Source organism: Aulonocara sp. 'chitande type north' Nkhata Bay, linkage group LG18 (assembly GCF_057382095.1).
Source record: "Aulonocara sp. 'chitande type north' Nkhata Bay isolate Kocher_YH1m ecotype deep benthic linkage group LG18, A_spYH_male_GT1.1, whole genome shotgun sequence".
Lineage (NCBI taxonomy): Eukaryota > Metazoa > Chordata > Actinopteri > Cichliformes > Cichlidae > Aulonocara > Aulonocara sp. 'chitande type north' Nkhata Bay.
The window spans coordinates 34,536,402-34,563,402 of record NC_141361.1 but is presented as its reverse complement, the minus strand read 5'-3'; the positions used below and the strand labels follow the sequence as shown (position 1 = coordinate 34,563,402).

Sequence of the window (27,001 nt, the reverse complement as noted above, 5' to 3'; positions counted from 1 at the left end):
CTTGGGGGGCTGTGGACCATGGACGGTCTTTCCCTGTCCACCTCTTGCTTTCAGGGGAGGGGGGCTTGTTGCAGTCTCTCACCCTCGTTTTCAAGTATGTCATGACAAACGCCCATACACACACTGATGTTCTTGTCTTGCTTTCTCTCCCTCTCTCTCTCCCCCTCTCACTCACACACACACAGCAAACTTGTATGTTCATTTGTGTACCTCCCTTTGTTTTGTCATATAATCTGTTTTGTTACAGATGCAGCAGACCTAGCATGTACTCAACTCCCTTAAAATAAGTTAGTAAAATAATTAATAAATAGTATTCACTAATAAATGATATTGTATTAAAAGATACTGCTACTCAACAGATGTAACTTCTGATGAAAACAGTCGAGTCACTTCCTTTAAGCTGAAAGTTCGACCACCATTGTTATAATTATCTCTTGTGTATGACCCTGATGCTAACTGGGCCGTGACAATAATAGGAAAACACACCCACAATAATAAGCTCTGAAAATATTAAAAGTTAGGGGAGAAAACAACTCACACAATCTGAGCAAAGAATAATGTGCTGAGTGAAGGGACACAACAAATGTCAGAATCATGATTAGCAAATTAGTTTCTAAAAAGGCTCATGAAATGTTTCTGAGTAAATGTTTCTGCACTAACAGAAGACCAAAGCTTACAATGTGCCTTTTGTTGCCAAATATGCATATGTGGGCTGGCACATGGAAATACATGCATTCCAATTCCATTGCTATGTGCCCACACCCCATACCTCCATTTTGCAAGATATGTGAAGTATTATGTGTAGAATGGTGTCAATGATGAGTGAATAAACTGTGGTGTAGACATTCACAGGAAAGTAAAATACACAGATTTTGAGTTTCTTACAAAACCATGCACTTACAGTCATAACGTTTTTTATGAGTTAACATTATGTGGTTTGCAGTTTTGTTTTTAATTTTGGGAATTTGACAAGTTGCGTAAGACATGGTCAAGAGCACAAGAACAAAAGTGCACAAAAAGTCATGTCTGCAGTTTGTCTGTCAATGCTGTGACGTAGCTATTGTGGAAACTATCCCACACCTCTCCTAATGAAACGAAACATTTATTAATTGTGTGTTTAACCCAAGACTGTCAAATGTGTGGCCCACTGGGCCAGCGTGGGGGCTTTTTAAAGTCAAATAATTGATGTGAAATCATTTAACTTTTCAGCTTTACAGAAGAATGCACGAATTTTAGCAAGTAAGGCTTAAGTTCCTCAAATATGTGAATGGTCTGTCCACTTTTAGATTCGCTAAATTGTAGTGCATGTACAATGATAAATAATTAAATGAAAAAAATAATGAAAATAACGAATATCATTCATATCTCTTTTTTTTTAAACACCTCAGATTCTTCATCATATGGATAGCATGTATTTGTTTACATGCTCTTGAGATTAAATTGGGCTCAAGCAGGAAAATGAGTTTAACATCCTTGGTTTAGACTTTTTACGGCAAAAAAGCTCTGATTCGTCTAGTGTACGATTATACTAAGTAGCATCCATTTGTGGGTAGATTTACCGTCTTTATGGGATGGTTTCCCCCCGACGGGAAGAACTGATCAATATTATAATAACATTATTCCAGTCACCAGAAAAACAGTTATTGTATCTGACTTACTTCAGCGTCTGAGCGAGGTGGAATTCCAACAACGCAAAAAGTAACTCCATTCATTGGCGTGTCAGCGTCTGGCGTGCGTAAACCGACAAAAAGACATACTTTGCTGTCAACATTTTTGTCTTAAATCGTGCTGGGGTGTAGAGCAGACTGGCTGTGCTCTTCTCTCCAGCAGTCCCCACAACGTAAACAGTTCAGCTAAAAGCATGTGGCACAGCACAACCGGAAGTTTGAACTTCAAAATAAATATGGGTACATGTTTACGCATTTTCTTCAAATTTACTTTTGCGTTTCAGGCATTGCATATAGGAAGACGATTCTTATCAGAAATAATACGCTTTACTTAAATAAAACATTTTATTTAAAATCTAGTAGAACCACTAACATTTTTAATATTGCTCGACATTATTGCTCAACATAAACCTTAGTGGGCAATTACAGATAACAGTTCAAACTGCATCCTACTGGATTTATGTGCGTCAAATGTCAATGGTATCAATTCCGTCATCCTCCAAGAACTGCGTGGAGTTCGTGAATAGCTTAATTTCTTGAAGAAAGGTAGGATTTATTGTAAAGCAATGTGTCTTAATTAAATGCTACTTTCAGAGCCGCTCCATTTATTATTTTATATTTTTATTATTTTGGTAAATTAATTGCTTTTTTGAGGGCCTTAACATGCTCACAAACTCAGACACAGTCTAGTATTTTACTATTTATTTATGTATTTTATTGGTTTTGGACATAATGGCTCAGTAGCACCCTCTACAAAAGTGAAAAAACTGCCCCAACTGGGTGTCATGCACATGTATGAAATCTGGTACATGCCAAGACAGGACTAAACGTCCACTGGGTACATGACTCAAACCCAACAGGAAGTCAGCCATATTAAATTGAAGATGAAATTGTGGCGCTAACTTGACCATTTCCAGGAATTATTCCTTTTTGAACTCTTCTGAGGGATTTTATCCAATCAACTTCATATTTAGTCAACTACAGATGTGGGCCATATTCAAAATTGTGGTGCCTTTGTGTGTCCACACTGCATTTTAATCATTCACCATGAAAGTTTAATTGGTTCTTATTCACAAATACATTGTCCAATCTGGACCAAACTTCTCCACGTGTGATAAGGCTCCACCCCTGAACATATTTCAAATGCAATATTTGCCAGTGCCAGTTTCAAAGTGGTCAACCACAGCAACCTCAAATTTATCCAGGAAAGCGTTGATGAGTTGTGCTTAGGATGCATGGAAAACTGTGAGTTGTCATCAAATTAATTGCGACATTTTTCCATCAATTCATCAATTCAATTCTACCATTCTATTGTATATAGCATTTTATTTTATTTTATTCTATTGTGTACAGTTGTGTACAGTATCTTATTCTTATCCTATTCCAGTGTTTTTCTAATTTTTGCTATGTAACTTTGCACGTGGACCCTCTGATTTCAACTAAAATTCGTTTCATTGAATTGTATCAGACACCTTTCTTACACTATGCTGTGTTGTGGACTCTAGTTTTAGAACTGTAAGTACTGAAGAAGTGTCTGTAACTACAGTTAGGGTAGGTACATATGTCAAGATAATGGCGTCTGAAGTGAAAAGTATATATCTGTGTAGCGTCCAAAATCATAGACAGTGTAACAACATACAGCCCCAGTTGTGCTGCTGTGCCAACAGTCCCCTTGGGACAGAGAGAAGAGCATGCACTACTTGTGCACTAACATGCTCTCAATGAGTCATTATATAAGAGCAGGACACGGAGCCCCAAGGGAGGCTGAGAGTGTAGATAGACACTTCTACACCCTCTATTGGTGTTACATTGCTCTCGCACAAAGTCAGACACAGTATATAAAAGAACGCTAAAGAAAAATGCTTCCACAGGGAGCCTATCATACAAAGTGGCTGCCAGCCTATGCTCGAGTTACCAACATGTGAGTCCAGTGATAATGAGTTGGTTTTAATGATTTAATGAAGGCAGTGCTTTGTTCAGTCGCATTTTAAATTTTAGTTTAAATTAAAGCTTTTAAATTGAAGCTCCATATGTGACATTCTGTCACATATCATGGACAGGAACAAGAGTGTGTTAATAACAATTAAACAATTAAAGTGTTAATAACACTGCTCCAGCATACATGAGATGATAACATGGTGTCACACTGAGAAATTGGATATTTTCTTGTTTATTTATTAACAAGCAGAGAGAAAAGTTATCTGTTATGATGATGAATAACACAAAATTGGCACCTTACTAATGTTTCCTCTTTTTCCACAAACAGGAGTAAACACAGGAAGTCAGGTAGAGCTGGTCCTCTGCTAATTGAAAAGGTTGGTGGTTCGATCCCTGGCTGCTCCAGTCTGCATGCCAAATATCCTCAGGCAAGATACTAACCCCAAGTTGCTCTTTGATGAATCAATTGAAGTACAAATGTGTGTCAATAAAGATAGAAAAAGCTGAGAAAAAGTGCTTGTATGAATGGGTGAATGAGGCAAGTTGCGTAAAGCAATAGAGCTGCTCCATTTACCATCAGGGATGTCGGACTCATTTTATTCTGTCGCCCACATACAGCCAACTTTGATCTTAAGAGGGCTGGACAGAAACTGCCCTTTCTGTCAGTGTAGACATCTAACTAAACATTTAATCGTGGAGATATTTTAATATAAGTAAAAGAAGTGTAATTTTAACAATACATCTCAGTTTCTGTACATAAGATATTTGAGAAAAAAGTTCTTATCATGTGGCATTGGTGCTTCTTATTGCCCTGACTGTATTTATAAAACAAGAGTTTTTAAACTATGGAAAAGAGAAATCTTTAAAGTAGATAGTGGAAAAACAGAAGTTTTTCTGTCATTTAATTGTTTATTTTTTACTTAACTACTTTTGTGTATGAATGGCATGTGGATAATTTATTAATAGGAAAAGCTGCAAAACTTTGGACATACAATTAAAAGTTTAAAATCTATGCACTCTTACACATTTTCTGAAGTCTACCAGTGGGCCACATTGGAGTCTTTGCCAGACTGATTCTGGCCCTCAGGCTTTATGTTTGATGTTAACTGATGTAAGAGGAGCAGAAGCAGAACCAGTAACAGGTAGTCTAGCATGCTAAACTCCCATTGGTCTCTTGTCAAAGACCAGAACATGCGCATTAACCACCCCCTTCAAAAAAGACAACTTTAAGCTGGGATATGGAAGTGAGATGCACTGTGGATTTGTATAGAAAAAAGGCAACCCTGCCTTTTATAGTAGTCAATTGTGGCCACAGGATGGCAGCAATGTCAAGGGTGCATGCAAAGAAATAAAAGGGATCACTTTAGATTTAATTAATATCTACTTTTAGATTTTAAAAGGCAGCCGCTACTTGTCTTGCTTGTCCTGATAAACTGTGAAACTTTGAATAATGTTAGTACTGCTAGTACTGCTGTCGTGGTCCTCCAATCCCCATTTCTGACTCGTCTCTCACTTGTTCTGTCTCTCTCTCATTCTGTTTTTTTCTTCCTCTCTCTGACTGTCTGTGTTGTGTTTGCTTTTGCACTAGCCACACCCCTGTCTTAGAGGCCGGCCTTCCTCCTGCTCTACGCCTGCCAACACCTGGGCACCTGAGCTGATTATCTCACCTGTTTGTGATCTCGTGATCAGTTGCCCGCTACTTAGGCTGGAGGAAGACATCCATTCATTGCTGGATTGTTAACAAAGAGCTGTAAGTGGGATTAGTGCTACTGTATGCAAATGTTTTTCTGTTTTTGCATGTGGAGAGACTGCAACTTGCTTTCTGCTTCCTTCAGTGCAGGATAACTGGACCTGAGGTGTGAGTTACCTGAGAGTAAGAGATCTAGCAAGATAGAGGATTGCGGATCTGTCTGACTAGCACCCTTTTGTACTGCAAAGTTGTGGATCAGACTGCTTGGAGTTTATCACTAACAAGTGGAAGTTCCCAATCTGAGTCCAATCAGAAAATCATGGATATGACAAGTTCATCCTTTCTTAGTTAATTACCCTCCTGTCATTTGATGCTGCTGTTTGAATTCAGTTTGACTCAGTACAGTTTCTCTATCAGCTGACACAGATCCAGATGAATATAACCACATCTGTTAATATGTTTCAGCTGTTCAAGGATGGATGCAGAAATGTTTTCTGCATTGACTATTCTTTTCAGATTTTACTTAAGCTCTTGATTGTATTGTTTTTCTTTCCTTTTTTAAACTATTGAATTCTTTGTTTCTACTTAATTGAGCTTATGCTTTTGTGAATTTGTTTATTTAGGTTAATGGTTGTAACACTGTAATCCCATAACTTTTCAAAGAGAACATCTTTTCAGATAAGAAGCTCAACTAATGAAAACGAAGTATCTCATGTATTGAGTCAACTGAAACAATGATTGCAATGATTTCACGGGTAAGCTTACTAAAATGTTTCACAAGCCTAAATACAAATGCTCTGAGTCAATAAAGGAAAAATGATACATTCAAATTGTTCTTGGACATATTTGTATAGATCTTTGTTTCAGTTTGGTACACGTTGACATTTCACAAGCTTTAGCATGTAGCACAAAAAAGGTCAGGAGAAAAGTATTTACAGTCCCAGTCCCATCAAGCACTATAGGTTGCATTTAGAGTACATGCTAAACAAGCATAGTCTAAGAAACTAAAAGATGTTACGTAACAAAAACGTAAATGGCCTGTATTTGTATAGCCCCCCCCCCCCCCCCCCCCTCCTCTCTTAGGGACCCCAAAGCGCAGTCACCATATATTCCTTTTGTTTGTGGCTCTCTTGTTGTTGGCATATTGAAATATTACCAAAGACCATGACACAGATATTTATTGAAATTCCTGTATCACATCTTCCATAACAAGAGATTAACAGCTTTGTTGTTCCAAAACAAAGGCCCTAAATTTCCTTTCCAACAGTCTGTGTGTTCATGCACATATGGGGTCAGGCTGCAGTGCTAATCTGCTTTTGCTCTGAAAAGGGTTTCATCCTCACAATGGGGGGGCCCTGCACAGAACCAGTATCCCATCATCCCCCAGTCTCTCAGCTTATGCATTTTGTGACCCTCCCAACCTGCAACTTTAGCCTATCATAAACTGAACTGATAGTATAAAAGATGGATGTAGGCACTGCAGTGTCACCCATTAGCATTTTGGCTGTTACCATGTTGTGGTTTTGGAGCTAGAGGTTAACCTCTTGAGTGCCAAAGATCTTTCTGTGGTTCCTGCTCCAGAATGAGATGCCCAAAATGAATAGAGTATTTCTCTGCAATTGCAAACTCTGTATAAATAATCTTGGTATCAAAATAAAGATTGTATGCATGAATCCTGAAGTGCTAATTTAAGGCAAGGCTATTTAGAAAGTTAATTCTAAAAATGGGTGTGTAGAATGGACTGACACTAATTAAAGTTTGTTTAGAGCAAAGTAACAATACAATTAAGTTCACAAAAACTGAAGCACAAACATGTAGGAGAACTACAGAATACATCAAAAATGCTCCACACATGCACTCTAAAGACTGGAAAAAATGTGGCCTATGGAAATTATTTTTCAATAAACCCAACATGGATGCTTGATAAAATCAGTTGATACATTACAATGTTGTTCTAACCTTCCAGGAATCTATTTGTTTAAAGTAAACACATCGTGAAATGTGCAAAAAAATGTCCCAAGGCTGATTTTATTCACACAACAATCTCTCTGGCTAAAAAGTTAAGCCAACGCTGAAGTTAAAAAAACAAAAACAAAAAAACAACACAGTTCCCAATAGGGGCCAGCAAGTCAAACTTTACAGTGTTAAAAAAAACTGGTATGAACAATGATCGATGTAAACACTTTACTTTTAGTTTATGGGCTCGTGCTCCATTCTGAATCATACTTAATAAAAATATTTTTCTATTTTGCAAATCTTGGTCATACTATCCCATATGGAAAAGAAATATGAAAAACTTATAAAAGACTTGCATAAGATGTGGCCTACTTCATATAGTGAATCATATAAGGCTTATTACTCAGGAAAGTGGCCACTTTCTCATTACTTTCATATATTGTTTTAGTAAGTATCCAAGAAATACAAGTTTCATTTATATAATTTTTCAAGGGATTTTATATCTGTTTTCACTCTTGTGTGCTTTTCATACAAGTTTCACACAAGACAGATACAAACTTTATAAGATTTATATATATCTTTTCCATATGGGATGTTTCAAAATGGAAATGACATGCTAATTTGCTAACAGTTTTTAAAAGTGTGCAGTATCAGACCCGTCCCTCTTTTTACACCCGTTTTTGCAGCCAAGACGGGAGCAATGGAAATGCTTTGAGGCTTCATATTGGTGCTTCAGAAACAAACACATGATATCACAGTGCCAACTTCCATCTCATATATTTATATATCTATGAGTCTATGGGTACAAAAACCAGCTTTGACCTCTGTGGAGAGTTCCCCTCTAATTAAATTACATTTTCCCCTTAAGGTTCAAAGCTAAGGGCTCACAGTTAGCCTCATGTATACTAATTTAATAGTGTTTGTGGTATTGGTGCTTTTTGGAGCACTGCTATCATGATATGTTCTCGTATGGACTGTCCAAGAAGCTTGTGCTTCAGCTTTAGTGACTAAAACTTTATTATTTTATTAATCTTTTACTTGGCACTAATTAGCAGATACAGCTCACAGCTGTGTGAGCTTCACCCTTTTATCCAAATTTGATCACTTCTGGCTCTACAGGACAACACAGAAAATGCAAATGTGTAAGCTTAAACTGAAAAGAAAGAAAGAACAAAGAACGAATACTATTAATATCATTCTCAGAATAAAAAACATTTTGACAGCTCAGTAGAGACAAAGTACAAAGCTGAGGAACGTTTGGTTGTCACAGTCTCTTTGTCCTCACTGCTTGACTCACCACTCTCTCTCTCTAAAGTGCTCTACCTCCTCTCTGTCTTTCTCTGTGTGTGTGCGGTTTGGTTGTAGTGCAGAAATGGGACCCTGCCTGGCTTCCCATCTTCTCCCTACAAAATGAAGAAATGCTCCTAATTCTGATGTCCTCGTTTGTTGCCGCTTCTAAAGGCGGTGGCAGACCTTCAGTCTTTGCTGGATGGTTGAATCACTTGAAGTTTGGCTCCTCCTCGTAGGGTGTGGCCATATCATACTGTTCACGGTAATACCGGTATAATGTTAGGCAATGATAAGAAAATGAAATATTGCTTTAGAGTATGGGTAGAACGCACATGCGCAGTGCCTTTGGCAGAAAAAGCATGGCGGCGATGGAGAATAAGCGAAAGTGGATCGTTGAATGAAACAGATGAACCAGAACTGGTTTGTAAAAATGGCACAACTTCAGTGGTGTGGAACTGGTTTGGCTTTTGTCCATCAGATACACACCAAAGCACATTTTTTAGTAAAGCATGCTAGCGGCCGTCGTTATTACCGCCTTTTTCGGAAAATAAGTCGCTCTTAAAATCCTTTGATTTTCTGAAAAATCGACAGTGCCCCTTATAATTCTTCTATATGAATTCTGGTTGTGCTTACTGACCTCGAACCAATTTTATGTGGTACACGGCACTCAAAAATCTGTCAAAAAATGTTTTAGTACGACTTTGCTAAGCTACGAAGCCGCACCGGATTGTCGGAACATTACGGCTACCATAGTCGGGAGCCTCGCGGAGTGATACGTACTGTGCTTCAACATAATATTACTGTATTGTGTGTGTATAACCTTTTTTTAAAAAAAAGTTTTGTGGATATTAAACATGGTTATGCTGAGGATATGTTGTCTGTGGAAACTGGAACCATCACAACTGTTGATCTTTTATATAGCACCTGCTAAACTGCTTAACTACCCCCCACTGACCAGATCAATATTCCAAAATGTTTAATTGACTTGATGCTATACTCTGGTAAAAGTATTTATTTTTTTGAGCAGTGTTGTATTTTCAAATTAATATGAAGAAAAAGGAAAAACTGCTCATGTTGCATGATAAGTGTGGCACAGTCTTTCTTAGTTTTAGTGTTGTCTGTCACTTCAGTAAAACACTGTAAAACCATAAAGCTTCAATGAAACTAAACAAGTGTTTTTGAAAAAAAGTAAAATGAGAAAGATGAATAGGGGAGTAGAAGTAATCTTTTGAAATTAAACAGACATTTATCTGCCTGTGTTCACTTGTGTTCAGTCATGTTGTGGCCTGGCACGGCAACAGAGAGGCGGTGAGTGTGGAGGTTGGTAGGTTTGGTTGGTTAGGTGGTGGTGGGGGGGCTCAAACCCATCTGTCTATTTACAGCAGCATGAAGAGATTTCGCTAAATACCTAATCCATCTTATCTCCAGTGAAGCTGAGGATTGTCTGTGCAGTGGGGCAGGCTGACCACTAGAGAGCAAGCTGACTGTAAGCTGAAGGCAAATTAGAAGTTAGGTTGGGCAAATGAGGAACTTTTGTACGTGAACTATTTCTCCCATGTTTACAAATGCCATATGAACAGTCATCATACCGATAGTAGTTTTCGATTTAAAAACACACATCTCTATCCAGGTTCATTGGTGGTCCCTGTGTAATCTCATGCAATCTGAATACATTAGAACTACTACCTTCAGAGAAAACTCTGCTTCATAGGACAATCCCCTCCCATCAGTGTCATCAGTGTCATTGCCCTGCAGCTATAGAAAGGCCATGCACTTGCATTACTTGAATTATATGTATTCTACAAAGTGGACAGCCAATGAAGATCACTGAAGATAAGCTTTCTGTGAACATACCCATTTTCCCTCAGGCCTTCAGCCATGCAGTGAAGCATACTATGCCATAAATCAAAAGTCACTCACTAGTTTTGGATAAATATGGCCATAAGCCAGCATCTAATCTTAGCAAGCTGCTCACATAAACTGCGTAGGTGCAACACATGAACGCACATTACTGCTGAGTAGGACATCGTAATCATAGTGATTTAACCACAATGAATTTCAACAGGATATTCATTCATGTACTTCTGTACTTATATAAGATCATTTGAATGTATTTTCAAGAGGGCATGTGTCAGTCTCACAAAGCACAGACCATCTAACCATTACACAACAGCCTTAATCTACTGGATTTAAATCCCCCACCCCTCAACAGGCTGCCAGGTCATACATACAAAAATGTCTTATCTTGCCTGTGCTGCATCCTGTCACACACTCAGTTTCAAATACATTCCTTGTATTACTGCAGAGGAAAAACATTTTCAACCAGAGACGTCTAAAAACAACAACAAATATACTCAGGTGTCATTAATAATATCTTACACTGATCACAGTGCAACAATATTATTTTAATATATTATGATATATTATACAGTTATTTACTTAGACTTGGCTCCACTATTGAGACTACATTTATCAAAGGTTTCAAAGCTCCAACTGGGTAAACATATCATCAGTGGTTTGCTTTAGTGTAGCAGCCGAATCACTAATAAAAAAGGATTTGATGATACAGTTTCAAAGCAAATAAATTCATTTTTTAAAATATGAAATTCAGTTTCAGTTTAGTGTCAATCATTTTCAAACCAATGCATTGGATTTCAAATTCAGTTTTTAAAACTATCTGTTCAAGTTGAGCAATTCAATCTGAACAATGCAAATCACATCTGAATAGAACTTATTCAAAACAAACAATGTTCTGCCCAGAGATTAAATGCATTAAATAGATTTTGCCTGTGCACTAATTTTTTAATTACTTTTTCTTGTATGCTATTTTAAGTGTTTTTGTATACATACATGTTTCAGCATCCAGGATTTTAAAAAGTCAATTATGCACTTTGTCCTTGCGTTATACAGGGTTAGTGGGGTGCAAAGCTACCGTCAACAACAATGGCTTCTGCTGATGACAGAAAATAACATCACCTGACATGTTGCTTTGATGAAAAACAAAATAACAAATGTGCACTTAGGAGAGAAAAGATGTGCCAGAGATCATGTCAGTTAATGATTTAATTTAATACAGTAGTAGACCAAGGGTTCCAAATTTTAAGTGACATGAAATCACATGTTTAAGTATGCATGTAATGATAATTTAATATGGTAACATCTAATCTATAAATACTTGTTATGCAGTTCAGATTAGATCTGGATAGTAAAATATTGAAAGCCTCTCAAACTGTCTGACTTACCAGACCTACCAGTTTGTAGTTTGGTATGATTACTCCACTCCAATGATGAGTTTTGTATTCTCATTCAATGCATCTATGTTAGTATTGGCTTTCATTAATATATAAACAGTGTTGGGAAGGTTACTTTTAAAATGTATTCCACTACAGATTACAGAATACATGCCCCAAAATGCATTTTGTAACGTATTCCGTTAAGTTACTCAATTAGAGTAATGTATTCTGAATACTTTGGATTACATGATATATTGTCATGCTTTTTACAACTACATGAATGTACTATTGCTGTGTGATTTATTACTACAGGGAGTGCAGAATTATTAGGCAAGTTGTATTTTTGAGGAATAATGTTATTATTGAACAACAACCATGTTCTCAATGAACCCAAAAAACTCATTAATATCAAAGCTGAATGTTTGTGGAAGTAGTTTTTAGTTTGTTTTTAGTTTTAGCTATTTTAGGGGGATATCTGTGTGTGCAGGTGACTATTACTGTGCACAATTATTAGGCAACTTAACAAAAAACAAATATATACCCATTTCAATGATTTATTTTTACCAGTGAAACCAATATAACATCTCCACATTCACAAATATACATTTCTGACATTCAAAAACAAAACAAAAACAAATCAGCGACCAATATAGCCACCTTTCTTTGCAAGGACACTCAAAAGCCTGCCATCCATGGATTCTGTCAGTGTTTTGATCTGTTCACCATCAACATTGCGTGCAGCAGCAACCACAGCCTCCCAGACACTGTTCAGAGAGGTGTACTGTTTTCCCTCCTTGTAAATCTCACATTTGATGATGGACCACAGGCTCTCAATGGGGTTCAGATCAGGTGAACAAGGAGGCCATGTCATTAGTTTTTCTTCTTTTATACCCTTTCTTGCAGCCACGCTGTGGAGTACTTGGACGCGTGTGATGGAGCATTGTCCTGCATGAAAATCATGTTTTTCTTGAAGGATGCAGACTTCTTCCTGTACCACTGCTTGAAGAAGGTGTCTTCCAGAAACTGGCAGTAGGACTGGGAGTTGAGCTTGACTCCATCCTCAACCTGAAAAGGCCCCACAAGCTCATCTTTGATGATACCAGCCCAAACCAGTACTCCACCTCCACCTTGCTGGCGTCTGAGTGGGACTGGAGCTCTCTGCCCTTTACCAATCCAGCCACGGGCCCATCCATCTGGCCCATCAAGACTCACTCTCATTTCATCAGTCCATAAAACCTTAGAAAAACCAGTCTTGAGATATTTCTTGGCCCAGTCTTGACGTTTCAGCTTGTGTGTCTTGTTCAGTGGTGGTCGTCTTTCAGCCTTTCTTACCTTGGCCATGTCTCTGAGTATTGCACACCTTGTGCTTTTGGGCACTCCAGTGATGTTGCAGCTCTGAAATATGGCCAAACTGGTGGCAAGTGGCATCTTGGCAGCTGCACGCTTGACTTTTCTCAGTTCATGGGCAGTTATTTTGCGCCTTGGTTTTTCCACACGCTTCTTGCGACCCTGTTGACTATTTTGAATGAAACGCTTGATTGTTCGATGATCACGCTTCAGAAGCTTTGCAATTTTGAGACTGCTGCATCCCTCTGCAAGATATCTCACTATTTTTGACTTTTCTGAGCCTGTCAAGTCCTTCTTTTCAGAATCAGAATCAGAATCGTGTTTATTGGCCAAGTATATGTGCAGACACATACAGGGAATTTGGTTCCGGCAGATGGCGGCTCTCAAGCACAGCAATGTAAATCACACACACACACACACACACACACACACACACACACACACACACACACACGCACGCACGCACGCACGCACGCACGCACGCACGCACGTCTATATATACACATTACACATACACACACACACACACACACACACACGTCTATATATACACATTACACACACACACACACACACACACACACACACACGTCTATATATACACATTACACATACACACACAAAGCTGTGTAAACCAACTATAAATAACGAATCTAAACTTATATACATAAAATACAGAAATGAATGAGGTGGAATGAATACTACAAAATGTACATAAGGTGCAGTTGCAGTCTGGCAGTGGGAGCAGTGTGACAGGTCAACTGTTAAGAAGGGAGATGGCGAGGGGAAAGAAACTGTTCCTGTGTCGGGTGGTCCTGGTCTGCAGACTTCTGTACCATCTGCCAGAGGGCAGCAGATCAAAAAGTCTGTGTCCAGGGTGTGAGGGGTCTGTGATGATTTTCCCTGCCCGTTTCCTGGTTCTTGAGAGGTACAGATCCTGGATGGAGGGCAGGGGCGTGCCGATGATCCTTTCTGCTGCCCGTACAGTCCGCTGCAGTCTGCTCCTGTCCTGTTTAGTGGCTGCTCCATACCAGACTGTGATGGAGGAGCACAGGACAGACTCAATGACCGCAGTGTAGAACTGGATCAGCAGCTCCTGTGGAAGACTGTACTTCCCCAGTTGTCTCAGGAAGTGAGACAACCCATTTTGACCCATTTTGCCAAAGGAAAGGACGTTGCCTAATAATAATGCACACCTGATATAGGGTGTTGATGTCATTAGACCACACCCCTTCTCATTACAGAGATGCACATCACCTAATATGCTTAATTGGTAGTAGGCTTTCGAGCCTATACAGCTTGGAGTAAGACAACGTGCATGAAGAGGATGATGTGGACAAAATACTCATTTGCCTAATAATTCTGTACTCCCTGTATTACTGAAGGCTACTCGCCATACCAATACCAATTAGATTTGTAAATCTTAATATAAAATGAGTAACAGTAGGTAGGGTGGACATTAGGTAAGGCTGCACTTTTTGCAGCGATCTCGTACAGAAAACTGTTCCACGCAATACATTGTGTACAGTCGAGTCTTGATAGCTCACTTACAACTGGGCTCGTCAGGCACTCTTTTTGGCTGTAGTGGTTATTATCATATTTACATGCTTCCATCTCTTGTTCCTGTTTCATGTATCTTTTTTTGGAAGCAAGTATCACAATTGTTGCAGGTTAATAGGACTTATGCCCCCCTTTTCTCTAAACAAGTAATAAATAAGGCAGCACGGTGGCACGGTGGTTAGCACAAGAAGGTCCTGAGTTCAATTCCACCATCAGGCCGGGGTCTTTCTGTGTGGAGTTTGCATGTTCTCCCCGTGTTTGCGTGGGTTCTCTCCGGGTACTCCGGCTTCCTCCCACCGTCCAAAGACATGCAGCTTGTGGGGATAGGTTAATTGATTAATCTAAATTGTCACTAGGTGTGAATGTGCGAGTGAATGTGAGTGCGAATGGTTGTCTGTCCCTGTGTGTTAGCCCTGCGACAGACTGGCGACCTGTCCAGGGTGTACCCCGCCTTTCGCCCTATGACAGCTGGGATAGGCTCCAGCGCCCCCCCGCGACCCTGAAAAGGATAAGCGGAAGCGAATGGATGGATGGAAGTAATAAATAAATAAACTCCATCTCTCGTTTCTGTTCGGCAACTGACAACTCGTACTTTTCTACTCTTCTTCTTCTCCCCCCGTCACGCTCACAAACACATAACGGGTATGGCAGGCCAATCTCCCTGCAGCATGGACTACACTACCCATGAGGCTACATTCTTTAGGGCTATGCCTGTAACACTCTGCCTATTGCCTTCATAGTAAATCATTTTTTGAATTATAATTTTTTTTAAATATTTCTTCACGCCATTTATGCGGGCCGCAAGTAGAGGTGACATGGGCCGTGAGACTGAGACACAGTCATTAGAGCCTCTTAATGCGTGTTTTGTTTGGGTTTTCACCAGCGTGGAATTACCAAAAATAGAGAGGGGACAGCCTAATATATGAAAAAGGAAAAGACTGCTGTGTAGTCCCTTTATTTCAACAAAGTAACTGTATTCTGAATACCACATTTTTAAACGGTAACTGTAACGGAATACAGTTACTCATATTTTGTATTTTAAATACGTAACACCGGTACATGTATTCCACTTTAACTGATCAAGCACACACATCCATACATATGCAATAATACTAAGTGCAATAATCCTTTCTGTCATCGTTGTATTTTTACTCAGTTGTATATAGTATTTGTATTTGTATTCTATTTTTATCTTATTGTATATTTATTTTATTTTATTCTACTGTATATAGTATTTTATTTTATTCTATTCTGTACAGTTGTGTACTGTATTTATTCTTATTGTATTCTAATTTTTGCCTCATAACTTTTGCACTGTCCACTTCCTGCTGTGACAAAACAAATTTCCCACGTGTGGGACTAATAAAGGTTATCTTATCTTATCTTATCTTATTACTCCCCAACACTGAATATCAAGTCTACCAGTCTGCAGTCTAAAAACTAACCTCAGCTAACGCCAGCTAACAGTGTTAGCTTGGTGGTGAGTAGCCTTCAGTAATAGTAAGAAATCACACAGCACACTTGATGATAACTTGTGCTGTTGGCTTGAAGTTGGCCTCTAGTGTTTTTCACTGCATTCCCACTGAATTCCTGATGGAGGCGCTTAGGGTCCTGTGGTGGGGGCGTGGTTTGCTGGCCTGCTGCAGAGGAGGGGTGACACAGTGAGCTCTCTGGGCGGGGAGGGAACAGGTGTACAGGACTGTTTTAATGAGGGAGATGTGTCTTATGTATATCCGCAGTGAGAAGCAGCAGATGATGCTGGGAGAGAAAGTCGGAGTGGCTGCGTCCGAGGCGGGTGCCAAAAACCACAGATTATTTCTCAATAAAAGACAGTCTAAGCATAAACCAGTCGTGTGTGTGTGGGTCCTGTGTTGCAAGTGGTGCCGAAACCCAGTTGTGCGCTGTCATGTCGGGCCCCCCACCGGATCAGCCTGCCGTTCAGCCCGTCGCCCAGCCCACCACCTAGCCTGCCACCCAGCCTGCTGCCCAGCCTGCCGCCCAGCCACCTGTCCAGCCGTTGCAGATTCTGGGGCAGATGATGCAGGATCTGGCTGCTATGTCCGTGCGCCAGGCAGCGGCCCAGGACCAGCAGCTGGCTTTGCTTTGCCAGCAAGCGGCACAGCAGATGGCGGTGCTGCAACAGTTAGTGGGAGGTCCGGCCGCGCCGCCTCCACCTCCACCACTGTCTGTGACGCTGCACCAGATGGGTGATGGGGAGGATCCCCTGACGTTTGTTGAGACATTCCAGGCCACGGCGCTTGCCTTGCCGGTGGCCTGAAGAGGAGTGGGCTCCCAGGCTGCTACCGTTGCTGTCAGGGGAGGCGAAGACGTTGGCCTTCAGTGTGCCCCTGGCGCCCCGGACTGTCTATGTGGATATCTGCAGGGCGGTGCTGGATCGGCCCGGGCTCACCTCAGAGGACTACAGGCGGCGGTTTCGAGCAAGCCGGATGTCATCTCCTGGGTTGGTATGCCGAAAGAAATACTGACTGACCAGGGCACGTCGTTCATGTCGCACACATTGCGGGAACTGTACGGATTATTGAGCATTAAATCTATTTGGACCAGCATCTACCACCCGCAGACTGATGGGCTGGTAGAGAGGCTGAATAAGACTTTAAAATCCATGATTCGTAAGTTTATTTGCGAGGATGAACCAAATTGGAATTGCTGGCTAGTCCCTCTGTTGTTTGCGGGAGGTACCCCAGGCCTCCATGGGATTTTCTCCCTTTGAATTACTGTACCGTAGACAGCTGTGGGGGGGTGCTCGGAGGAAGGGTCGAGCCCTGCCAAGAATGAAATTCAACACGTTCTGGACCTGAGAGCAAAGCTGCACAGGCTGGGGAGGTTATCACGGGAGAATTTGCTCCCGGCCCAGCAACATCAGCAGAGCCTGTACAACAGAGGGGCTAGGCTCAGGCAATTTTCACCTTCGTGGTCACACGGCAGGTGGGGGACGTTGACTATGAAGTTGCCCGGTTGGACAGGGGAGGGGCAACACAGATTTACCACCTCAACCTCCTCAAAGCATGGCGGGAGGTGGGAACCGCCGCTCTAGTAAGCCTGGTTAAGGAGCGAGATAAGTTGGGGCCGTAGGTGCCAAATTCTACCATTCCCGCCTCCCTCCATTGTGATGACCATCTCACACAGGCCCAGAGAACGGATGTTGCTGCCTTGCAACAGTGCTTTGCTGATGTGTTCTCCCCCCTTCGGCCGTACAGCTCTCATAGAGCACCATGTTGAAACGCAGCCTGGCGTGACGGTGCGTTCACGGCCCTACAGGCTGCCGGAACATAAAAGACATAAAAGACAAATGAGATGCTGAGGCTGGGTGTAATAGAAGAGTTGCACAGTGCTTGGTGTAGCCCCATAGTTCTTGTAGTGAAGAAAGATGGGTCTATACGGTTCTGTGTGGACGACTACAAGGTGAATGAGGTGTCACGGTTTGATGCGTACCCAATGCCCCGGGTCGGCGAACTCCTGGACCGGTTGGGCACTGCTTGTTTCTTTACGACACTGGATTTGACCAAGGGCTACTGGCAGATTCCCTTGTCTGCAGAGTCTAAGGAAAAAACGGCAGTGGCTCCACCACATGAAGGATGCCAACCCCCGGATCACCCGCTGGTATCTGGCTTTGCAACCGTTTAAGTTCAAGGTGGTCCACAGGCCGGGTACGCAGATGGTCGTGGCTGATTTCCTCTCCCGGGTGTGGTCCCGGTCTGAGTTGGGCAATGGGGAAGCTGTGGCGGGGGCGTGGTTTGCTGGCCTGCTGCAGAGGAGGGGTGACACAGTGAGCTGTCTGGGCGGCACGGAGGCGGGGAGGGAACAGGTGTACAGGACTGTTTTAATGAGGGAGATGTGTCTTATGTGTGTCCGCAGTGAGAAGCAGCAGATGATGCTGGGAGAGAGTCGAAGTGGCTGCGTCCGAGGCGGGTGCCAAAAACCACAGATTATTTCTCAATAAAAGACAGTCTAAGCATAAACCAGTCGTGTGTGTGTGGGTCCTGTGTTGCAGTTCCTATTCATTTTGTACGCGTCTAGGCTTTCCAGGATCCATGTATGAAACATTAAGTCGAAGGCTTTATTGTAGTCAGTCTAGGCACTGCGCACGTTGGTCAGATAGTCTCAACTGGCTGCTCTGTCTACCAGTAGCTAATCTTTTACCTTTCTGATATTCATGGCAATTCTTTTCTGTGCCACGCTCATGTACTGAGCCACATGCCTGTTTATCCTAGCAGCTATGATGCCTGGCAGGAGCCTCCATGTGGTACTGAGACAGATTAATGGTCTCTAGTTGGATGGGAGTAGATCCTTGTGCAACCCTGATAAAATTTACAGCAATCAGTTCTTTGAATGCATCGTAGTTTTTGTCTGATACTTTAATTTCCGGGCTTGCCCTGAAGGCATCATCTGCAGCTCGGTGCGCGTGAAGGTGTGGTGTAGAGGAAAAAGGATGGCAAGGAAAAACTCCATGCTGCCGCGAAGCACGGTTTTCCAGTTAAAAGGAAAAAAAGAGGTTCAATTAACATTTGTGAGAGAGCTGCCGTTAGCAGTGAACCACAGACGGGTACCTACCTCAAAGGAGTCGGAGTGTTTCTTCAAACTTTTTGAACTATTCTGACCCTTTTTTTTTTTTGAGGAACAGTTCCATGTGTGCCGAGTGAGGAGCTGGTGTCGTGGGTCTAAGACACTGTTGCTGCTGTGGAGGCCTGCCGTACCAGGAGGGCAGTAGGGAAAAAACAAAAGGAAGCCCACCTGAGAGATACCTTATCATTTTCTTTTGCTACTTTTTCCCCCACCTGAGATTCAGGTCATTTTCAGTTCTCAACCCAAGACCGTGGGTGACTGAATAAACTGACACCATAAGGAACTGGACACTCACATGTTATTTTCTTTTCTTTTTCCTTTTCTTTGGGGTGTTGAAATATTGTGTTTCTTTCTTGTCTTACATCTGTTTTGATTGTTTCAATTATTTTTGTGATGCATTTGAGATGGTTACTGCATTTGAAGGTATCCCTACATTGAGGATGAGCAAAGGGAACTGATCCAAAGAAAAATATATATAAAGCAAACTTTGTTTCACAAACCTGTGGTTGTGCGTGTTATCAATCCAATGACAGCTGGTTCATTGCTACCAGACGGTCATGGAGTGCAGTTACCTTCTTTACCCAGTAAGTGTGGATCATGTCAGGGCCTTGTGCTGTACAGCTCGTCATTCTTGAGACCCTTTCTTGAATGTCCGCCACTGTGTGGTATCTAGATCCTGTTCAGGGAGGTTGCTGTGGTCTGCTCTTAGACCCAGTAGCCACTGAGCACTGTTGTTATGGATTGCATCCTTCTGTTCTATGTTCTTCCAGTATTGCCCCAGTCTCATGTGTTCCCCTGCCACCGAGAGTACCCTTTGGATGGTTCAGTGACTTCCATCTCTCTGGTAAGCAGCTGGCCAAGGCTGTGAGTCTTTGTTTGGCAGTTTCCACTGCCTAAGGTATGGGCAGCTTGCTGTGCTTCTTAGGAATCCCTTTCTTCAGCACACATTTCTGCAGTTCTAATAGTTGGCTAACTTCCCTCTGTGCTGCCGTGATCTTGGCTTTTAATTCAGTTCAATTCATTTTTATTTATATGATCCCATCTATCAGGTCAGCTGCTTTCGCACTCATTGCCTACAACACATCAGTTCTTGGGGTTTGGTACAGGATCTCAGTGGGTGAGGATGATCATAATTCCCCTCTGACCTAATATTCTGGCTCCCCCTTGATATAGTATTTGTGTTGTACCTTGTCAAACTCTAGTTGTGATAGCCGTTGCTTCTTCCGGATGTTGAAACACTGAGGTACTAGTTGTTTCACTGTTTGTGTAGATGTTGGGCGTCAAAGAATCCATAGATCCCACATATTTTTTTATCCTTGTCTTTTATCCTGTCTTCTTTCTCTCACCCCAACCGGCCGCAGCAGATGGCCCCGCCCCTCCCTGAGCCTGGTTCTGCCGGAGGTTTCTTCCTGTTAAAAGGGAGTTTTTCCTTCCCACTGTTGCCAAAGTGCTTGCTCATAGGGGGTCATATGATTGTTGGGTTTTTCTCTGTATGTATCTACTGTAGGATCTACTGTACGGTATAAAGCACCTTGAGGCAACTGTTGTTGTGATTTGGTGCCTTATACACACAATGAGTTGAGATCAGGAGTATCTGTAATTGATTGACTGATTGTAAACTGTTTACTCCATGGGCACACAGCCAATCTATGAGAGCCAAAATTATAGAAGAGGATTATATTTTGGTTAATGTTCTGCGTCTCCCAATAAAATGAAACAACCATAAAAAGAATCATAAACGGATATGTTTATTTCTTTGTGGGTGAGCAAACTGATATATTCAGCAGGGGATCACATATTTCCCTGACTGTGTTCTTGCTGGAGGAACCTCAGGGAGAGGCACTCTAGAGGAAACTTATTATCAGGTCAGCAGTAAACATTGAGGCACACACACAGAGCCACCACAAAAATAGGCTTTCAACATATTATATATATATATATATATATATATATATATATATATATATATATATATATATATATATATATATATATATATATATATATATATATATATATATATATAACACAGTCCATCTTAACTTAGCTGTCGGTGTGCAAATGTAATGGCACAGACTGTAGCACTGAACATGCAGGCTGCAACATGCTAATGATGTCATGTGTAAGCCCAGCAAGACAGAGATTTTCAGGACATGCTGATTGAACTAACTTACTAAAAAATGTGAGTCAAGAGATCAAGAGAAATCTGAACCATTCACAACCACGTACACTGCAGTAACTAAGTATATAAACTAGATATTTTAAAAATCAGATCAGTCAGCTGTTCTATTTGCCAACAAGACAAATAGACAAGACTAAAACATCCCATTTCCAGATATTTTGCTACCTGTCTGTATGTGCTGCAAGTCTCTCTCCTGCATCTAACTGCACTCTGCCTTTTTTGGTTTGTTTTATTTCAACTAAGAGCAAACATTTAAAATATGCAACACAGGGGAAAACAATATTTAAAAATACTTCTATAAAGATCAGGAAAATATTTGCCAGTAGATGACAATGATGGATAAAGAATGGACCAGTTTGTACAAACCACTCCACAAGCCACATTCAACCCCTCACATTCTCAGTATTTTCTCAACCCCAGATAATTAACCACAAGATGAATGTTTATTCTATATTTCAGTTATTTGATGAAATATTAAAGCCTGGAATCCACAGCGTTCCTTTCTTGAAGTATGGCTTCATAGTGGCATAGATAAAAAGCATAAAATACGTAATACATAAAAAGCTGTTAATCACACAACTTACTGTGTCCTATCACACCACCCCATACATACTATGAAGACTATAAAGAGCAGACGAGTTCAAACAGGGCCTGAACTAAGCATGACTGGGAACTGCAATTCTAATTTGTTGCTCCCACTTTCTGCTTTTCTCTTTTTTGTCTCTCCCATGTCCAATCATTTCTCATTTTTCCCTCTCCACTTATTTTAGAGTCATCAATGAACCTAGCCCCAGTCTTTCAACTGTGAAAGGAAACCAGAGTACCTGGTGAGACCCCACACAAGCATGAGGAGAACAGACAAACTCCACACAGAAAGCCCAAAGCTGGCCTTCAGCCAAGCAGCGTGACTTCAGTGAGTCACACAGTAAACCTCATGTATGTTGACCAGAGTTTATACATTTTTTCCAATCTTTCACGCTAAATACAGGATATGTATTTTTGAACCTTGATTATATTGGGGAAATTGAGTAAAGGTGTACTGTACTGAGCATTTCCCATCTGTATTATTTAGTATACTAAATTTTGGATAGTTGTAAACTATGACTATTTATGCACCATATAGCTATAGCATCTGCAGCATCCACAAGCCGAACACCAACAGGACAAAAATGCACAGCATGCAAATAAGCAAAACAGACACCACAAAGCAGTATATATCACTATGAATTAAAATAAGAATTAAAATTAGCTTAACAATTAAAATAGGCAGGTCTCACCAGCACTCACATTCTGGATTGAACTGGCTAATATTCAGTATTGTATTTAACTGTTTAATACCAGAGCTACGCAGAGACAAATAGGTACCTATTTTTTTTTCATCTCACACTTGTTTAGTTCATTTTGACTTCTCAAAGTGAACTGAACTATGCCTTCAATGAACTTTCTACTTGCAGAGGACAGTATATTGTATACCATTAAAAGTGTAATTAAACATTTCCACAGGCAACAATAAATTCACCCTAGACAGGGAATATATTAACCACATACTTTCAACTAAAGGGACATTTGTGGCAAAAATTGTAATAAAAGTCTAATGTAGTTGTAAGTTGGAGCCTACTTGTTTATGATTGAGGATGATAGTGTCGGAAAATTGGTTTAAACCTTTTTCCTATTTGTTCCAGTAAATGTGTTTGAGCAAGAGCAGGATATCCTGACGTTTACACACAACCTCCACAACCACAATGCAGCTCTTACACTTTGGCCAACTACATCATTTCTTCATTATGTTGCTGTGTAGAATGAGCTGCTCCACCCTCACTCATGATTCAAATGGCTGATCTGTCTCGAACCTTAAAGGACACATTGTCTCTGTGTCTTCAGACAGTCAGGTCCTCACAGAGCCTACATGCACTATATTTCTTTGCTTTCTGTCCCTGGCAAAAAATGTCTACACATGCATAGAATACACTGAATAAATGGAATCACTTGAGTTGATTGAGGAAAAACACATAACCCTCACTTTTTTTTCTTAAAAAACAAACAAACAAAACGTCACAACATTTCGCTAAGATTTCACTGTCTGTGGTCGGCTCATCATTGCTAATTGCGTCTTGTACTATCTTGTCTTGCATTTGGACCTTAGGTAAGTCAATGTGTATGAAAAAAACACATAGAAATGTAGACTGAACATAGAGGTTCACCAGGTCTAAATGACAAAAAACCAAAAAAACGTTACATCCTACAGTCTTTACCCAGCAGTCTTTTATGTTGCATGTATAAAAAATAGCTTAACATAACCAATAGCTAATAGCCAGTTAGTGCAGCTGGCATGATATTTTGTGTTAGTCCCAGGGTTACAAGATTTTCAATAAACAGGCTAGATTAAATTCATGAATTTAAATTTTAAAGGAATGGTTCATCTGATGTTTCCAGTGTTTCTTTTAATATTATCAACACTAATGTTAAGATCTATTTTTGCATCTGGTCAGTCATGCTGTTGTGACATATGTTTGCAGAAAAGCACTTCAGTCTGTGACAAGAGCAACATAGTTTGCACAAGGAGTAGGACTTTCACCCTGGAGACTCAGGCTGCTATCCTGTGTGAAAGTCAACGACAAGTAATTTTTTCTTCTTTAAAGTCACAGTTTGGTAAGTTTAGGAGATAATATCATTTTGGTTATATAAACCCTGTCACAGCATTAGACCTCAATAGGAAGATGATTATCCTGGAGGAACATTATGCTGTTGTAGGAACATCAACAATAAACATTAGGTAATGTGAAAAAAACCCACATGGGATCGTCACGTCAGTCACCTTTGTCAGAGCGTGCCAAATGTAAAATACACCGAATCAAAATATCTCTCCAATAGATGTAAATACAATGTATTTTTTCCAGAATTTTTCACTTTTGGAGTTGAATGCCTGAGTTTCCTTTTTGCCCCGTGGGCAAGAAATATTCTATAATTTTGTGGAGTGGTATCTATACATCAAAGATTCAAAAACTCAGACTTTTACCAGGGAGGGTAAAGTTGCAGTTATTATTCACCAGCACAGTTCTGCTCTGAGCAACTACTAACTACTGTGATAGAGAAATAAAGAATGGACAAAACTTCACTTTGCGTGTGTGAATATACAACAAAGTAGATGTCTTTAAAATGCATGAATAGCTTTGTGTGTGTTTATGAGGGAGTCTCTCCTCACCTGGGCCATAGTGTTCAGCAGGATGTCAGCTAGCTCCTGGTCCTCACCATGGCTTGCAAAACCTCAGGCCAAGTCTCAGTAGATGGTGTTGGGGATTTGTAGGTGTGGGGGGTTTACTTTACACACACATCACCCTTGTCGCTGCTGTGTTGCAAACCCACACGCTCACACGCATCACCTCCTCATCTGTGACAACACTGTCCTCTGAAACGCTCGCTGTTGGTAGCACATTACTTCTGCTCCTCTGCTCTTGTTTTCCCCCTCCTCCTCTTTTCACCCTTTCGAGTTTTTAATCCTCTTCTTTTCTCCTTTTAAATTGACACAAGTAGAGAATATGATAGGAGAGCTTGTATTCCTGTATTTCTGTCTGCTCTGCTCCTGCCTTGGTGGTAATCTGGACTCACATTGCTTACCGCCTTTCCTCCTTCTCTTAGTCGCTCTTCACTCTCTCTCTGAGCTCAGGCATTTTTGCCCTCCCTCACTGTGCTCGGCCTTAGTGAGAGACGGAGGGAAACGGGAGGGCTGGAAGGATCAGAGGGATAGAGTGTGATTGTGTGTACCACATGACCCAATAGTGTAGTAGGATTCACCCAGCAGCTGTCGCACTCATCCCTTCAGTGCCTCACTATTAGCATCTTGTGCTTCCATTGATAAATGCAAGATGCTGACAACCAAAAAGGCTCCGCTCCTACTGTAAGGTGAAGAACAGAGAAGGATTGTTTCATTAGTTTTCTATACTTTAATGTTCATCGGTGTAATTTTATGTGAAACAGCTTGTAAATTTAATCTCGATTTAAATTATATAGTATTCACTGAAAAAACTTGAAATACTGTTGTAACTACTAACTGTGTTTATAATTGCAATGGTGTACTTTTAGTTTTTGGTAATAAGAACTGAGTTTTTCTATAATCTTTTATAGATGATGATAGGTCTACAATGTTTAAAGAAATATTGACACATATTTTACCTTAAAAAACTGCTATGAAACAATTATATCAACTGTAATATCAGTTTTTCTTGCCTAAATATCTTGTGTATTCAGTAGATCTTTAAAGTTAAAACTGGTATCCCTTCATACAAAATTATGGACTTACATTATTTTAAAAAGTGCCCATAGTTATAGTTATAATATACTGTTAATTACAGATAATATCAAGTACAATTTTTCTGTTTAGCTGGGATTTTAACATAATATGTTCATTTGATGTATTAAATATTAAAATCTTAGCTTTACTTTTAAAGATTAATTCTTTCATTTAAGAGAAAATGTTTCATGCTGTTGCATTTGGACATTATTTCAAATTAAATATCAAAGTTAGGCAAAGTTAGCTAAACGTCCATCCATCCTTCAATTTTCTACCATTTGTGTTGCACGGACAACACTTTGAACCACCTCTTTCACCTCATCCAGAGGGACACTGAATTGTTCCCAAACCAGCTGAACTCAATGTACCAAAGACGGACTGCAATAAAGTTGTAGAAACAGCTGACAGATGATTAACAGAAGAAGGATGCACCATAACTCAAGTTTGAGGGCAATGGCAAAGGCTCTAAATACTTGTAAACATGTTATATTTTTGTTTATTTTTAATACAGTTGCAAAAATTTCAAGCAAATGTTTTTCAATTTGCTGTTGTGGAGTGTGCAGAATTTTGAGGTAAAAGAATTGAATACATTTTGTAACAAAGCTGTAACAAGACAAAATGTAGAATTACTTTGAAAATTTTCCCAGTGCACTGTCGAGCTGTTTATAGCCATGAACACAACATTATCTCATGAAGCACTGATGATGCTTCAAGAGATACTCAGTGTTGCAGACTAAAATAGGTCCATCCAAGGGGTGAACAAACAAAACAAACCACTCAAGCCCGGTTGAATCTGCTTCCAACACATTGTTGGCTGTTTGAATACAATTAAGTTTATTTTAAACTTAAGACAAACAAAACAACAAACAAATTTGAAATCTGTATACAGAGATTATTTTTGTGTATAGGCATCTCTAGACAAGCAGTACTTTAATAATCAGTTTTATAAAAACTATGTGATCGACTAGATCGTATTGTAAACACAGCGACAATGCGGTTTATAAGATTTCTTTTTCCTTTTAACAAATAAGAACTAAAAGAAGACTGACATAGTGGAAATGTTTTTAACATACACACCAGCTCAACATGTACATAACCGAATTCTGTCCTTGAGGAATGAGGAAAAGGACATCCTGTGGCGTTTCCCCTGAGCTGTATAGCTGGAAACTCCCACCCCACAACAACAGGAATGGGTAGGCTGGTCAGCCACAGCAACCCACAAACGTCATAGATCACTGATTAATACTGTTTGAAAAGTTTAGTATC

The 27,001-nt window shown here is 40.3% G+C and overlaps 1 protein-coding gene and 1 long non-coding RNA gene across 3 annotated transcripts in view; one reads left to right on the top strand and one right to left on the bottom strand.

The window, feature by feature from the left end:
• The window catches only part of LOC147309063 (rho GTPase-activating protein 23-like), an 83,191-nt gene extending 58,048 nt beyond the window's left edge, over nucleotides 1–25,143 (bottom strand). The window contains exon 1 of one of the 2 annotated variants that reach the window (XM_086272751.1): nucleotides 24,650–25,143. In XM_086272751.1, the coding sequence (XP_086128877.1) occupies nucleotides 24,650–24,658 (9 nt within the window). In that variant the 5' untranslated portion in view covers nucleotides 24,659–25,143. Of the gene's footprint in view, nucleotides 1–1,658; nucleotides 2,886–24,649 lie in introns of those variants that run through there. The other variant, XM_086272750.1, reaches the window with a different exon arrangement.
• Nucleotides 4,963–6,125, top strand: LOC147309064 (uncharacterized). The gene is made up of 2 exons (XR_015126055.1): nucleotides 4,963–5,355; nucleotides 5,441–6,125. It is a non-coding gene; the product is annotated as an uncharacterized LOC147309064 (long non-coding RNA).
• Nucleotides 25,144–27,001: the final 1,858 nt, after the last annotated feature.